General features: G+C 30.3%; 1 protein-coding gene across 3 annotated transcripts in view; it reads right to left on the bottom strand.

Moving 5' to 3' along the window:
• Positions 1–389: 389 nt before the first annotated feature.
• LOC130664981 (membralin) overlaps positions 390–14570 on the bottom strand; it is a 40243-nt gene continuing 26062 nt past the window's right edge. For 2 of the 3 annotated variants that reach the window (XM_057465202.1, XM_057465201.1), the window contains exons 11-13: positions 6663–6762; positions 3246–3621; positions 391–1179 (exon numbers count right to left, since the gene is read on the bottom strand). In XM_057465202.1, coding sequence (XP_057321185.1) covers positions 956–1179; positions 3246–3621; positions 6663–6762 — 700 coding nt within the window. In that variant the 3' untranslated portion in view covers positions 391–955. Of the gene's footprint in view, positions 1180–3245; positions 3622–6662; positions 6763–14570 lie in introns of all 3 variants that reach the window. The other variant, XM_057465203.1, reaches the window with a different exon arrangement.

Below are 14570 nucleotides of genomic sequence, written 5' to 3'. Positions count from 1 at the left end.
ATAGATATATATATATAAGTTGGTAAAGAGGGTGAGGAACAAGTCAGAGGGTGGGGTGATAAAGAACATACCTTAGCTCGACAGTTACCATTGAATTCTCAGGATTTACTTGTAATTATTTTGTAATAGAAATAAATTGTTACATTTGTATCAGTATTGAGTCACTTGGTACACTGGTGATATCCTCGCATTACTTGCCATTGGTGTATTCTCTCTTGGTTTCTGAATAATCGGACCTCAGGGATCTTCTAAGTCACTCTCCCATCTCCCACCACCTGTTTGATTCCTAACATCAGTATCGTAATTCTCTAAACTAAATAATAATAATTACTATTGTAATCAATGAATAAAAAATGTAAAACAAAATTAAATTATTACACAAATACATTGAGAGGTTTGTATTTTTATTATAGAATTATTATATACAACAAAAGAAATGAAACTGAAAAGATAAATATTCTTACTTAAGAAAAATTCATTATATTACAAAGGCTGATTATTTTTAAATGATAGAGGGCAATAAAATATTTCAACTTCCCTCAGATTTAAAAAAAAAATTTCGTTTAATTTATTTTTTTACCTTTATCGTGAATCTCATTTTAATTGTTCATCAATTAAACTCATGCATTAACAAATTTTTGTTTATTTTATTTATGATATACAAAGCCACTGAGAATTCAAAATTATAAACATTTAATTTATTACTTAAGTATTTTTCCTTATCAGCTTAATTTTAAACTTAAGACGCATGAATTTAATAATAATAATAATTGTGATGCTAAGCGATAATTATTTCGTAAAAATTTATCGTAAGTTTAAAACTAAAATGTTTATTTTTTTTTGTTTAATTATACAAGCTTAATTATTTAATTTAGATAAAATTTTTAAGTTTTATTTTATTTATTAATAAACTTATAATTATTCTAAAAAATAATTTATTACTGAATAATATTTTCTATTGATCCGTAATATCTGTTTGAGGTATGGGATCTTCCGAAGATGATTTTGTTGATTCTGTTGATTCAATCACCTCGAATTCTTCACATGACGCTTCTTTACCGTTCGTATCTGAACATTCAACCCTTATTTTATCTTCTAATTTTGGAACCGATACAATTGGTTCTTGACATTTAACTTCTGAAGTCGTCGCATCTGACGATGTGTCTTGACTTTCAGCAGCTAGTAGTAATAAAGCGTTAACTTAATAATTTATTCAAAAAACAAGTTTGGAAAATCAAAAAGCGCGCGCCTCATACGCGTTTGGCCTCATTTTTACAGTAGTTTATTTAATTAATTTACTATAGAAGGTTTACTCATATTATTTTTCCCACATCGAAAATGATATTTTTGAGCTAAAAAAAATATAAAGCGCGCGATAATTACACAAAAACATATTTTGAATTTCGCGCTTCTGGTGCGATCGCTAGAGTGACTGCACTGCACGTAGACATTAAATGTACACTAGATGATACTGTCACGTCAGTCAGATAAAGATAGATAGTGATAGTAAATTCCGTGAGAAAAAAGAGGACACAAAAAAAAACAGGCCGCCATGTTTTGGAATTGTCGGTTTTAACTTTTTATTAATTACAGCTAAACAACAAAAGTTTAGACAGTGAATTTCCATAGGGTTCTTCCTATTAGCAAAATCAAGGAATTAAAAAAAGAATGGTGTCAATTGATGGTGTTTTTAAAAAGTTATCGTGTTTACGAAATTTCATTCAAGATAATTGACGCAAAAAGGGTTTTTGGACTGAAATATTTATTTTGAAATAAATTTATCGATGAATCGACTCGAAACTAAGTCAGAATTAAAGTTTAATAAATTGTCTACATGATGGCATATGATTTATCTCATTTCTACGTACTGATGGGGGTGTAACAGAGATTTTAAGAGTGAATTGGACGAAAATTTAGTAGCAGTTATAGAGCGCGTCTAATGCGGCGCGATATGAGGCGCGCAACAGAAAAATATATGAAGCATTTGAAAGTAATGAATGAATATTTGAAATTGCATATAAATTTATTGCATGTATGACTATATTTTATTGCTATTTTTTTTTTTTTTTCATAGCAGACAATATTAAATACAGACAAATCAAACTCTAGTGAAATATATATACGATATAAGCAATTTCAATTTCATAGCAGTTAATTTTAAAAATAGACTTTGTGCTGTCAAGATATAATTTAGACACAAATAATATTTTTCAAATTATTAAATTCATCATCATCATCATCATTATCAATGATTTGACAGAATTAATCATTTATATCATTGTCACGTATTATATATAGTATATTATAATGTAATGTAAACAAATCAAAGCAATACAATTGAAGTATATTGAATAGAAGGTACAACATAACAATACTGTGAGTTTATTTCAGGCATAACTTAATCAAGTAATAATATTCAATGGATTTAATCACGAAATATCAATTCACGGTTATGTAAACCTTAATATTAGGGCGCAAAATTCTTTTATGGATTCACAATAATAATAATACAATGGAATTATCAACTTGATAATTACATTGATATATAAATGAATAGATAATTAAAACCTTAATACGATTGATTTATTAAACGATAAATTTTTACATTGAAGGAATACAAAATATTTAATAGGGGAAGGGGGAGAGGGTAAACGGGGGTAGGGTAGGCAAAACGGGGTACCCCCAAAATTTGACAAAAAAAAATTTTCTATTTTAAATGGTTTTTAAACATTCCAAAATCACTTCTGTAAATATAATTAAGCGTTACTTTGAATTTTTTTTGATAAACTTTTTCAAAAATCAATTGTCAGTTGAAAAATATTAATGACGTTTGTTTTATGATAAAAACTATTAAAAATTTTTTTTCTTCTTTTGTCTCCAATAAACATGTGAAATATAATTTTTCTTCATGTAAATTACTTACAAAAAAATTAAACTGAATCAAATTCGTTTAAAATCCAGAAATTTTTTTTTTTACCTTTTTTAGGGGGTACCCCACTTTGCCCGCAAAAATGAAAAATTTTTTTTTCATCGGTAACTGAAAATTTCTTCTATTTACTTTGAATATCATTAAAAAAAAAAAAGATTTAGCGTATTTGAGTCCTCGAAAACTTGGTATTTTCTTAAGTACCCCCTTTTGCCCCTCCCTCCCCTATATCGTAATAATAATGATGATGAAATAAAACCTAAATAGTTGATGATAGACAATTACGAATGAACTCTGTAAATGGTGGCGTGCAACAAACCTTGTACGGTTGGAACAAATTGACTCGGCGATGTTTCATCTGTAGCTGTTGAATTATTAGCCTCAATTTGTTGTTGTTGTTGTTGTACATTTTGCTGTTGTAGGTTTTGCTGGGAATCGTTTGGATCTGAATCTAACTGAGAAAGTTCATTAATGTAGTTTTGTTGAGTTTGATCTCTGGTTGGTATCAAAGGATTTGGAGCATCTGAAGATGGAGTTGTTGCTGGCGATGGACCGGGGGTTGTTGCTGCTGTACTTGGCGTTGGCGATTGAGCACCGCCAGTAGGTGCATGATTTCGTAATAAGATCTGTTGCAATTGCGCTTGCTGTAATATTACTGGTAACTCGTAGTGATGGAAAAAATACAGCATTGAATGCTGAAAATAAAAATCAAATTAACTTTATTTTTTTTTTTCCAATTTATTTTAAACAAAGTAATATTAAATCTATAGTAGTATTCAAAATCATTTGAATATCATGAAACCACTGGACAAATCAGTCCAGTCGAAAACTTTTTTAAAATACAGATGCTGACAAACAGTCAGAGTTTGGTATTTCCACGCTACCCACGGGAGTAAAAGAGAAAAGGAAACCCGGATAATATAGAACGAATTTTACAAATTTCCATATAAATTTACTAGAGACGAGGTACACGTGAGCCACTAGAGAGAGTCCCGATCTCTATCTATCTCTTTTTTTTTTTTTTTTTGTATATTTTTTATTTCTCCCTCACTTGTGTTTCTAATATAAGCTGAATATGACACTCGGGTTACTACACTATCACCACGCACATTTATACTAAATTTATCCCTACTATACACATACATATATATACTTTAGTCCCTTATTCTGAGCCTTCAATGAATAACGCTAGTCTACACCTAACAAACTCGCAATCAACCCCAACCACCCGACGACCAAACCTTCTGTCCTTCCGACCCAGCATCCTTTAGTCGATACTGTCCTCCCTTTTTCACTACCATATATATTATTACATGATATCATACATATATACTACGATCGATCATTTTATTCTCATTCTTTCCTTCTTTTTCTAACTCTACTTATCTAATTATCTATAAAATTTTTTTTATAATTTACCATTAGTGAGATAAAAATTTGATATTCAAAATTCGAAGCAAATTTACAGATAATTCAAATTATTCAACACCCGTTTATATAAATGTATGACGTTCCCAATTAATAAATAATAAAATAACAACTGATTAAATTAAAAAACAGTAAATGTGCACACGACACTTGTCGATTTATAAAAAGTAAAAAAATCATAAAGACATGGATATTAAAATTATTTTTACCTCTAGTTATTGCATAGTAGTAAACTTTAAAGGACATTACACTACGGCAGTCAGTTTTAATAAATATCCATCAAAAATCAACCATATCAATTGCACGCATATTTTATTAATTTAATGTGAAATTCAAAGGACATATTATATTGAAGCATGTACGTTTGTTCATTATTATTATTATTTATATACGAATAAATAATAAAAAAACTACATAATTTTGAACGTTTACAGTTTAAATGTTTGAAATGTAATAAAAACATTTATTAAATATGGAGTAGCATAATATTTTTTTGATGCATTAATTTACCCTTTGAAGATTAAATGAATAAAAAAAAGTTAATTAGCTTAACAGAAGAGACGGATTTTGGAAAATTTCATGTTATTGATAATGAAGCCCTGGGGGTTAATCGTCAAAGACCGTTGAGCCATAGATGAAAATCAAAATGACCCGCGGCCATACCCTGCTTAATTTATCACGATATAAATTCTAGCTCGTTTATAATCATAAAATCCCACTAACTACCGATCTAATCAACTAATTATTAGTTTTATCATTTATTAAATAATTATACTTGTCATCATATACAACAAAAATAACCCTATACAAATATATAAATAAATTCATTTTTTTGGAATCTGAAAAACGGTTGAATCTATAGGTCAATACCAAAACTTGCCGCGTTTTTCGGGTTCAAAAACCCTTAGACTAAAAGGAAATACGTTTTGCTGAGAAAAAATCATTTTTGATCAAAGACATTTTTGGTAATCGACTTCCAACTGTTTGTAGCAATCGAAAGGTCATTTTGAAATTTTGATTAAATATTAAGGCAGATGTTTATTTGTCAAATAAATTGGCAAATAAGTCGATTGATTTTAAAATCTAATCAACTTTAAATACTAAATCACACGCACGCGGACGTCTATCTGAAAATAGTCGCAATATCTTCCTATGATTTCAAAAGTTCAACCCGAGTCGAAATATTAGACGTAAGTTGAACGTTCTTAACGTTTTGAACGTCAATTGAACGTTTTTAAGGTTTTGAAAGTAAATTGAACGATTTTTTTGTATTTTGGTTCATAAAAAAGTGGCAATTTCATGAGTTATGATTTTAGTTTAATGATAACGTCAATTAATTTATTTCAATATTTGTAATCCCAATTTTTATCACCTTGATATCATAATATATGAACAGATATACAAACATAGTGTTAAAGATAGAAGTATGAAACTGAAAAAAATGTTTTTTCAAAATACGAATTCTTAATTTAAGAGCCAGAAAAGTGAACGACAAAATTTTAGGGAATTGACGTGATTATAATCCAGGAGTACAAAATCGATGAAAAAAATTTTTTGGTATGCTTATGTTTTCTTATTGGAAGTATAAATAGGTTTTAGTTTTATGATAAATATGTTTTCAATTTTTGATACTCCAATCTATGTTCAAAACGTTCAATTTACGTCTAATATTTCGACTCGGGAACATTTGATGAAAACTCGATTTTTGAAAACCGGACAGAAATCAATAACGTGCCTTTTTTTGAAAATTTTCAATTTTCGTTGCAGGAAGTTGTTGAAAAACAAAATATATAATAATAATAATAATAATAATTATAATAATATTGTAGTGGTACCAGCAGGTCTTTACTGAAATTGACAGCAATGAAGTTGCAAATATAAGCAATACATAAAACAAAATAAAAAATTTGACGGACCGGTAAACTTTATGTTGGACGAATCGTCAGTGCAGCTATTATATAAAAATAACAAAAGCATTAGGCTTTTGACAGTATAATCGATTGAAATAATTTCAGCAGGGAAAGCTAAATAATTATTATTTCAGTATTACAACGCAATATTATTTGAAATTTACCTTTCACCTATAAAAGGTATTGTTGTTATTGTATATAATAAAGTATTATAGTTAAGCAAAGTAATGCAGTGAAATTATAAACAATAAAATAATACAATGTTTCGGGATATTATACATGGCTGAGTAGATACAAAGCTTTGATCTTTCAAGAAGAAGGTAGACAAGGCAGTATAAGGAAACGTCACTTGCAGTTGACAACGAAAATGTAATCTGTGAGAAGAGAGATCCACTCACCTGAATGAAGAGCCAGGATGTGACGAGTGCAAGACTGCTGTACTGTCCATTAAACCGATAATGATAAGCGTAGAAGGAAAAATGATAAAGATAGAAGAATCTGCAACAGACAAAATTATTATTTTTATATATTTATATATTTATTTATTTAATTAAAATGAGGTTACGTTTAATTAAATGCATCATTTCAATGCAAATCTGCAGCTAAATTTTATTAGGGTTAAGAATATATATAAGAATAAGAATTTTAAAACCACAAAAAGTTCATTGTCGGTTTATATTATGTACAATATAGATATAGATCCTCTTCTTTTAAGTAAAAGAAAAAACTTGTTGAATAAAATTATCCAAGCAATTCACAATGGGTTTAGTTGTTTTACCGCCGATAGTAATCTTTAAGTAAATTACCGGAAAAACCTTACGGTATGTTAACATTTCAAAGTTTAATTTTAATTCAAAAAACTAAATAAAATGCTTTTAAATAATTAGTCTTCTATAATTTTTCTGTTTAAAATTCAATATCTACACTGTAAAAAATTCGCGGAGTGAATGCGGAGTGAATGAATTTTTAATTATTCACTCCCCTCGGAGTGAAATTTACTCCGCAGGGGAGTTTTCGCGGAGTGAATAATTTTTTATTAATTTAATCCCTCCGGAGTGAAATTCACTCCGAAGGGAGTTTTAAAAATATTATTAATAAAATATAACTCCACTAAGTAAAATCGAAATAAAAATTCGCGTATTACAGTACTGATCAACTGATACAAACACACGACCGAACACACACGCACATATTCACACACACGCACGCACACACATCCACAGACACGCGCATACACAGACACTCGCACTCGTACACACGCTGTTTAACAATTTAATATAAATTAATTTAAATGTTAAAACTCCGGACCGGAGTGAATTTGGAGTGAAATAAAATCCGCATCACTCCGAGATCACTAGACTAAAAAAAACTCCCAATTCACTCCGCATGCGGAGTGATTTTTTTTTAGAACTCCGGAACTCCGAGTGGCGGAGTGAATGCAGAGTGAATTCGGATTTAATTTCAATCCGGATTCACTCCGAATTTTTTACAGTGTATTCGTAGAAAAGTATGAATAAATAATCGTGTGTTAGGGGAAAACCTTTAAAAAATGATAGTAGAGTAGCACAATATTTTTTCTTCTCTATAAGTAAAATAATTACTATGGGATTTCGTAAAGTTTCCTCCAACTAACAGACCAAAGGGAGTATCATCACATCACCAAATGACATTCCTTTCGATGACTCTCACTGTTGAGATAATTCACATTCCACGAATTCAATGCCTTCTATTCGTGCCGGGTTCGAAAGTATTTGTCACCCTAGTCTTATCATTCTATCATTCTATCACCCTATTCTCCTATTCTCCTTTTGCAACAGCCTTTTAACTTCTGTCTACTGAAATTTTCCATTCTCAAAGCTTTTGCTCATATAAAATTAAATATTACGGTAAATTGAAATATTATTCGTGAAAAAATTTTAGAACATTTAAAAATGGAACTAAAAAACAGGGTAGCTATTTATTTTGAACGATAAACTCTGCAATAGGGTCATTGCGTAAGATATTGGTGAATTTATATATATAAAAAAAAGTTAAAAAAAATATAGAATGAAATGATAGAAGGAGATAAAGCTGGTGAGAGAGGATAGTACAGTATATATAGTATATATAGTATATATAGTATATATAGTGAAATCCAGCGTTACGTATTCCCATAACATCATCTCTAAAGCCGCACAAGAGAGTTTCAGTTCTGAATATAACAGACATGGCATAGCAAGAGCCAGTAGTGTAGTATAGCTACAGAACTATATGTACTATGACATACATTCATATATCTATCTTATATCTTTTGAGTATAATGGTGGCAGTAGCAGAGAGGGTAGAGAGACAGAAAACATAACATTAGAGGCAGCGTCTGCTAGGTAGGTTCCAGCAAGGATTCAACCTACTCTTAGATGTGAAGTGCTGGGTATTTGGATCTACTTGAGAAGTAGCCAACGGCTTCATATGCATCTCAACTCTATATATCCTAATATAAAATCCAACTTATTTTTAAACTATACACAAGAATTAATTTTATTTGTACTCTCTTAAAATGAATCAGTGAAATTTCACTGATTCTCCAGTGAAATCCACTGATTCACCAGTGAAATCCACTAGTTCAACCAGTGAAATTCACTGATTCAACCAGTGAATCGAGCAATCACTGATTCTCCAGTGAAATCCACTGATTCTCCAGTGAAATCCACTGATTCAACCAGTGAATCGAGCGATCACTGGTTCAACCAGTGAAATTTACTGATTCAACCAGTGGACTAAGATGATCGCTTGGTTCACTGGTTAAACCAGTGAAACTCACGGGTTTAACCAGTGAAATTCACTGATTGAACCAGTGACACGCCGGTGTACTACATAAATATAAACAAAATAGGTTAGATTAATTTTATTTTATCATAAACGTTTATTTAAAAACAAAGTGAATTAAAAGAGTCTTAATAACAATTATATTTAATTAAAAATTATTTAGTAATAAAATAAATAATATTAATTAGGATTTATAAAAATTTAATTTCTTTCCATTTTCAATGGGCTTTTTATATTGTTTAATTTTAAAATTATGCTATTCATTTTTGAGGTTAGCTCCAAGCTATTGAAATTACTCCAAAGTTATTTATTTTTAAACTCTGTAAAAATTGTGTCATATAATTATTATTGTTGTATAAAAGTTAGTTAAAATATTACATGAAGATAATCAATAAATATTACTTATTTATTGATATAATAAAACACTTAAATATACTCATGTACAGAATGCTGCTGTACCCGCGCGCTTACATATTTTTAGTTCACTGGTTGAAACCAGTGAGCGCGACGTTCACTGATTCAACCAGTGAAATTTACTGGTTCAATCAGTGGAATTTCACTGGTTCATTTTAAGAGAGTATGACTGTTGTTGTTAAAAAATTAATAACGTAACGGACGTTATTAAATCATCAAAGCCCATAACTATTGCATAACATAATTTTGTTATTTTATACCACAATAATGTAACTATATTGTCAATCAATCTACGGTATAAAAGCAATCTGAGCTCAGGTCGACGGGAGCGAAAGAAGAGAAGTAGGAAACCCCGCGGGGTATTGAGTGGCCAGCAAGCAGCTAAAGAAAAGAGACAAGGTGAACCACCTCCACCACCACCACCACCACCATCTATACAGACATAAAGACATACAGACATACAGACATAGTAAAGACGTCAGAGAAACACTAGAGAGACAGAACAAAGTACAAACAATCCGCCTTTCACGCGAGAAACCTCTTTCTCTTCTTTCTCCTTTTTCTCTTCTTTCTCAATAGTCTCCTATTCCTACACTCCTATCCACTTTCTTTGACAACTCTCTTTATTCTAGGATGCTCATCGTTGACAAACTTAAAAAAACTATAGATGAACAAGAAATAAGAGAATAATAACAATAATAATAATAATAATTTTACTGGTTATTTAGAATAGAATACAGAGAAACTACTTTTAGACTCAAGTAATAAGAGAACAATTTTAAATTTTTATGTGAAATGTACAATTTTAATGATAAAAATAACAAAAAAATTTATATATATGTACACATTGAAAAGATACTATAAAAAATAAAAGGAAGAAAAGAAATTCAAGTAGCGATAAGTGGTATGACGATGAAGAATGAGAAAGCGAAATCAACTCTATGGTGAATGTCACATCTATGAACAGACTACTCGAGTGCTGTGAAAATATCGGCGGCTTCTTCAAGAGGCTTCACTGCCAATCCGATTGAACATCGGTTATCAAAGGAAAAAAGGTTACTATCAGCTGCTGCTATCTAATCTCTTATTTCATTGGACATCAAAAAAAATATATATAGATACATTGATTTTTTTTACAATCTTTCATGAGCAAAATCGAACAATTAAACATCATTACCAAAATAATATCTTTGAAATTATATCGTGTCATAGTAAAGCCGGTCCATGTTGCCCATCTAGCAGGAATTTAAATAAACGCATGGAAAAAAATCATGTAGGAGAGGGTAGGGCAGAGCGGCCCCACTGAAATTTTGATCAGAAAAAAAAATTTTTTTTTTTTCGCCTAATTTCTATAAATCCGATATGTTTGCGCATTTTTATCCCTACGCATAACATTTTGGGCAAAATGAACAAGCCCAAAATTTTGGAAAAGTTATTTTTTCATATTTTTATCGTCAAATTAAAAAAAAATTATTATAATTCCACATTTCTAGCCCTACGCATAACACCTGGGGCATAATGGACCAGCCGAAACTTCCGAAAAAATTATTTTTTCATATTTTTCGGCCGTTTTTCTATGCAAGAGCCAAATTTGGTCACTAAAAATTTATAAAAATTAAATTTTTTTTTAGTTGATGAATTTTTGAAATAAAGTAAAACTATAAATTTGTTTTTTTTTTATTAAATAACAATTAGTAATTAAGGTAATCGAGAGTGAACGATTTATTACACCTTAAAAAAATTTTTTCGAGTAATATAAAACCAAAAATAGTTGTCAAGAGAAAGAAATACATTCTTAATGATGAAAACAATTTAAAAAAAAAAAAAACGAAAAAAAAAAATTTTTTATCATTTTTTAGAGGGGGGCCGCTCTGCCCCACAAAAAAAAAATTTTTTTTTCAGAATTTTGGCAAAATGTCCATAAATTTGTTCGAAGTAGGACAAAAAGTAAAGTGATCTTATGGTTGAAAGCCACAAAAAATAATAACTGGCTTAGGGGGGCCGCTCTGCCCCACCCTCCCCTACTCATAACACACGATTATTGAATTGATTGATTCGATAGATTAAAAAAAAAACGTATTTATAATAATTTGAAGGAAGAGAAAATCACAGCGATGGCTGAAACTTCAAAGAGCTCAAGCTTGAGCTTGACAGTGGGTGGTTTCTCTTGTACCGGCAAATAAGGTTATGTAGCCATTCTTACCCAGGGGATGTGGTCCCTATTTCTTGACTCGGACCAGCGGAAAATGAAATATCACTCGAGATACACCACTAGCACCATGTGGCAAAGGTGAGTGGAAGATAAATACATAAGACAATTTTATTTTTATACGAAAAAAAAAAATTATAGTGATAATAAAATAATAAAATCTAGATATCGTGGGATCAAAACATATGGAGACTCTCTTCAGCGATACGTCGAGACAAACTCTCTTCTTTCCTAATAAAATAAAAAATTTTTGATACTTGGAAGATTCAATTATTTGAATTGATTTTGTATCACTTCAATATGAAATATTTGTAATATAATATTTGTAACATTTATAGCCAATTACTCTTGTAGTAATTAATATTCACGAAGCATAGAAAAGGTTTCATTGTGGAATAATTTGAAATCTGATTCTTGGTAACTGGTTATAATGTTCGAGACAAGGAAACACTAGCCAATTAAATTCAACCGATTTGACCCCTACAAAAAAATTTAATAATCCGGATAATTGTCACAGATTTTTGTGGAGAATCCAAAAATTCCTGATAAATCATCAATATTTGTAACAGATTTTTTGTCCTGGATATTTATGTCAGGGATTATACTGATAGGATGTTATGACCGGGAATCCTGAATCTCAACAGAACACAAGACTGAGATCTATAATATTTAAAATTATACATTTCAAATCTCATTTCCACATAAATAAATAAATAAAAAACCATAGAGTCTGATGTCTGATCCCACCTTTCTCTCAATCTTAAGAGGCTTATCGTGCTTTAGTCATACTAAAGGAATATTTACATATTTTGCGATTTATATCTCTCAATTCATAAAAACGTACGAGCAAGTCTTGCTACTGATGTTACTGCTGCGGCTGCTGAGTCACAAGAGAATTGTCATGCTTTTTACTTATTTTTTTTCGAAATGCAAAATACGTTTTTCAGACATATTTGGTTATTATTTTTTGTTAAATGATAGAATTTAATGGTTTAGTAAAAGATTTATTGAGAGTGAGAAAAAAATATAAAGAATTATAGTAAAACAATTTCCGGGTTGTAGGATACCGCATATGAGCCAGAAAATGGCCGAGAAGTGTTGAATCGACAGGAGGCCAAAGGGCCAACACGGTAGGTGCATTACTCGACACCATTGGAAATCTGCCTCACCATCAACCTTTATACCCCTAGATTCACGTACGACCTTTTGGACACCACTATTCACATACAAATCGATATCAACTAAATCGAACAAAAGACAGCTCCAACTCTCTTTGTCCTCATCTATATCCCGCTCACTATTCAGCTATCCAACTTTCCAACTATATTGACATTTAACAACCATAGTAACAGGTCCGTTTAATATATATATGCATACATAATTGATAAGTAGTATCACTAACTGAAAAGTCAGCCACGAAATTTCTATAATTTAAACTTCCCGCCACGAAAATTTGAAATTTTTAAAAAAGGCAAGTTATTGGTTTCGGACTTTCAAAAATCGAGTTTTCATCAGATGCCGACATTTTGAGGTCCAAAGAAACTATTTTGATTATTTTCAAATGGACTTCCGTGCGTGTGTTTGTGTGTAAATTATTTTTGTCATACGAAATCTTTAGAATGAATCAACGAATTTGTCTTTGCGGAAATCAAAAGGACACATCAACAATTAAAGTTTAGTAGACTTAGAAGTCAATCGCTCGAATAATTGCCAAGTTATTTAAACGTCGGAACTAGGATTAATTTTTTTCATCCCTAACTTTTCATTTTACAACCCTTTTTATGCGAAAAAAAAATGACTTTTTTTTTCAAAGTTCGCCATTTTGTTATTTTTCGATAAAATTTAATAATCCTAGTTCCGACGAGAATGACATGTCTATAGATTAAGACTAATCAAGAATTTTTAATTTCGGATGTCCACAAGAGTCAATATCACCCGGGCCATCCACGCGCTTTTTTTTTGAGGCGTCAACTTCAAGCGTCAATAATAATAATAACAAATTATTTAATTTCCACAAAAAAATATTTTTTTGTTACCTTAAGATGTAAATAAAAACATATTAAAAATGCAAAACTTTTCATTTGTTCCTTCTAAAAAAAAAAGGCCCCTAAAAAGAAGCATGAAAAACGGCGCGAGTTACCAGACTACTACCTTAAAAAATATGATCTGCCTTAAAATTTTGGGGTTGGCCGACAAGGTCAACCGTTTTTCAATTGCTTACTTTACAAAGCGATTTATATGAATCAGGATCAATTATTCAAAAAAGAGTTAATTTTTCTAAAGGAGATACATTAGAAGTATTTACGTCTACTTACTAGTCATCCAACATTTTATGATAGATCATTTATTGTATCTGCGATTCGTAGATAGAATATGCAGCATCCCAGCCCTACATGTCTTCCTACATTCGGGAAATTTTTTAGATTTCCAAAGTTCGAATTTAAATTTACTTGACATTAGAGCTTATTTTATACTGTTAGCTTATAATCTATATTATCAATTTATATGTTCATTTAATGTAATAAGTTTTTGGTCGACCGCAGAGATTTTAATCTCTTGGTCGAATAAAATTCACTATCTCTCTGTCTATCTTCATTATCATTAGCAAGTATGCTTGAAAAAATTTTAGCATTCATTATTATTATGAAAAACAAATGAACAAAAGTTAAATCGTAGAATATGATAATAATAATAATAATAATATGTAATATAATTATTACATAAAATAAAGAGATACATATATTTTATTTCCTTTTTATATAAATTTAATACACCTCTTTTTTTATGGCTTAGAATTTTCATAGTGAGATTCCAACGGCAGCTTTCGACGCGACGGCGACGCAATACCACTCCACTAATTAGACATTAGCGCAACAAA

Source organism: Microplitis mediator, chromosome 3 (assembly GCF_029852145.1).
Source record: "Microplitis mediator isolate UGA2020A chromosome 3, iyMicMedi2.1, whole genome shotgun sequence".
In the NCBI taxonomy this organism is placed as follows: domain Eukaryota; kingdom Metazoa; phylum Arthropoda; class Insecta; order Hymenoptera; family Braconidae; genus Microplitis; species Microplitis mediator.
The sequence above is the reverse complement of the archived record's forward strand: the minus strand, read 5'-3'. Positions and strand labels throughout refer to the sequence as shown.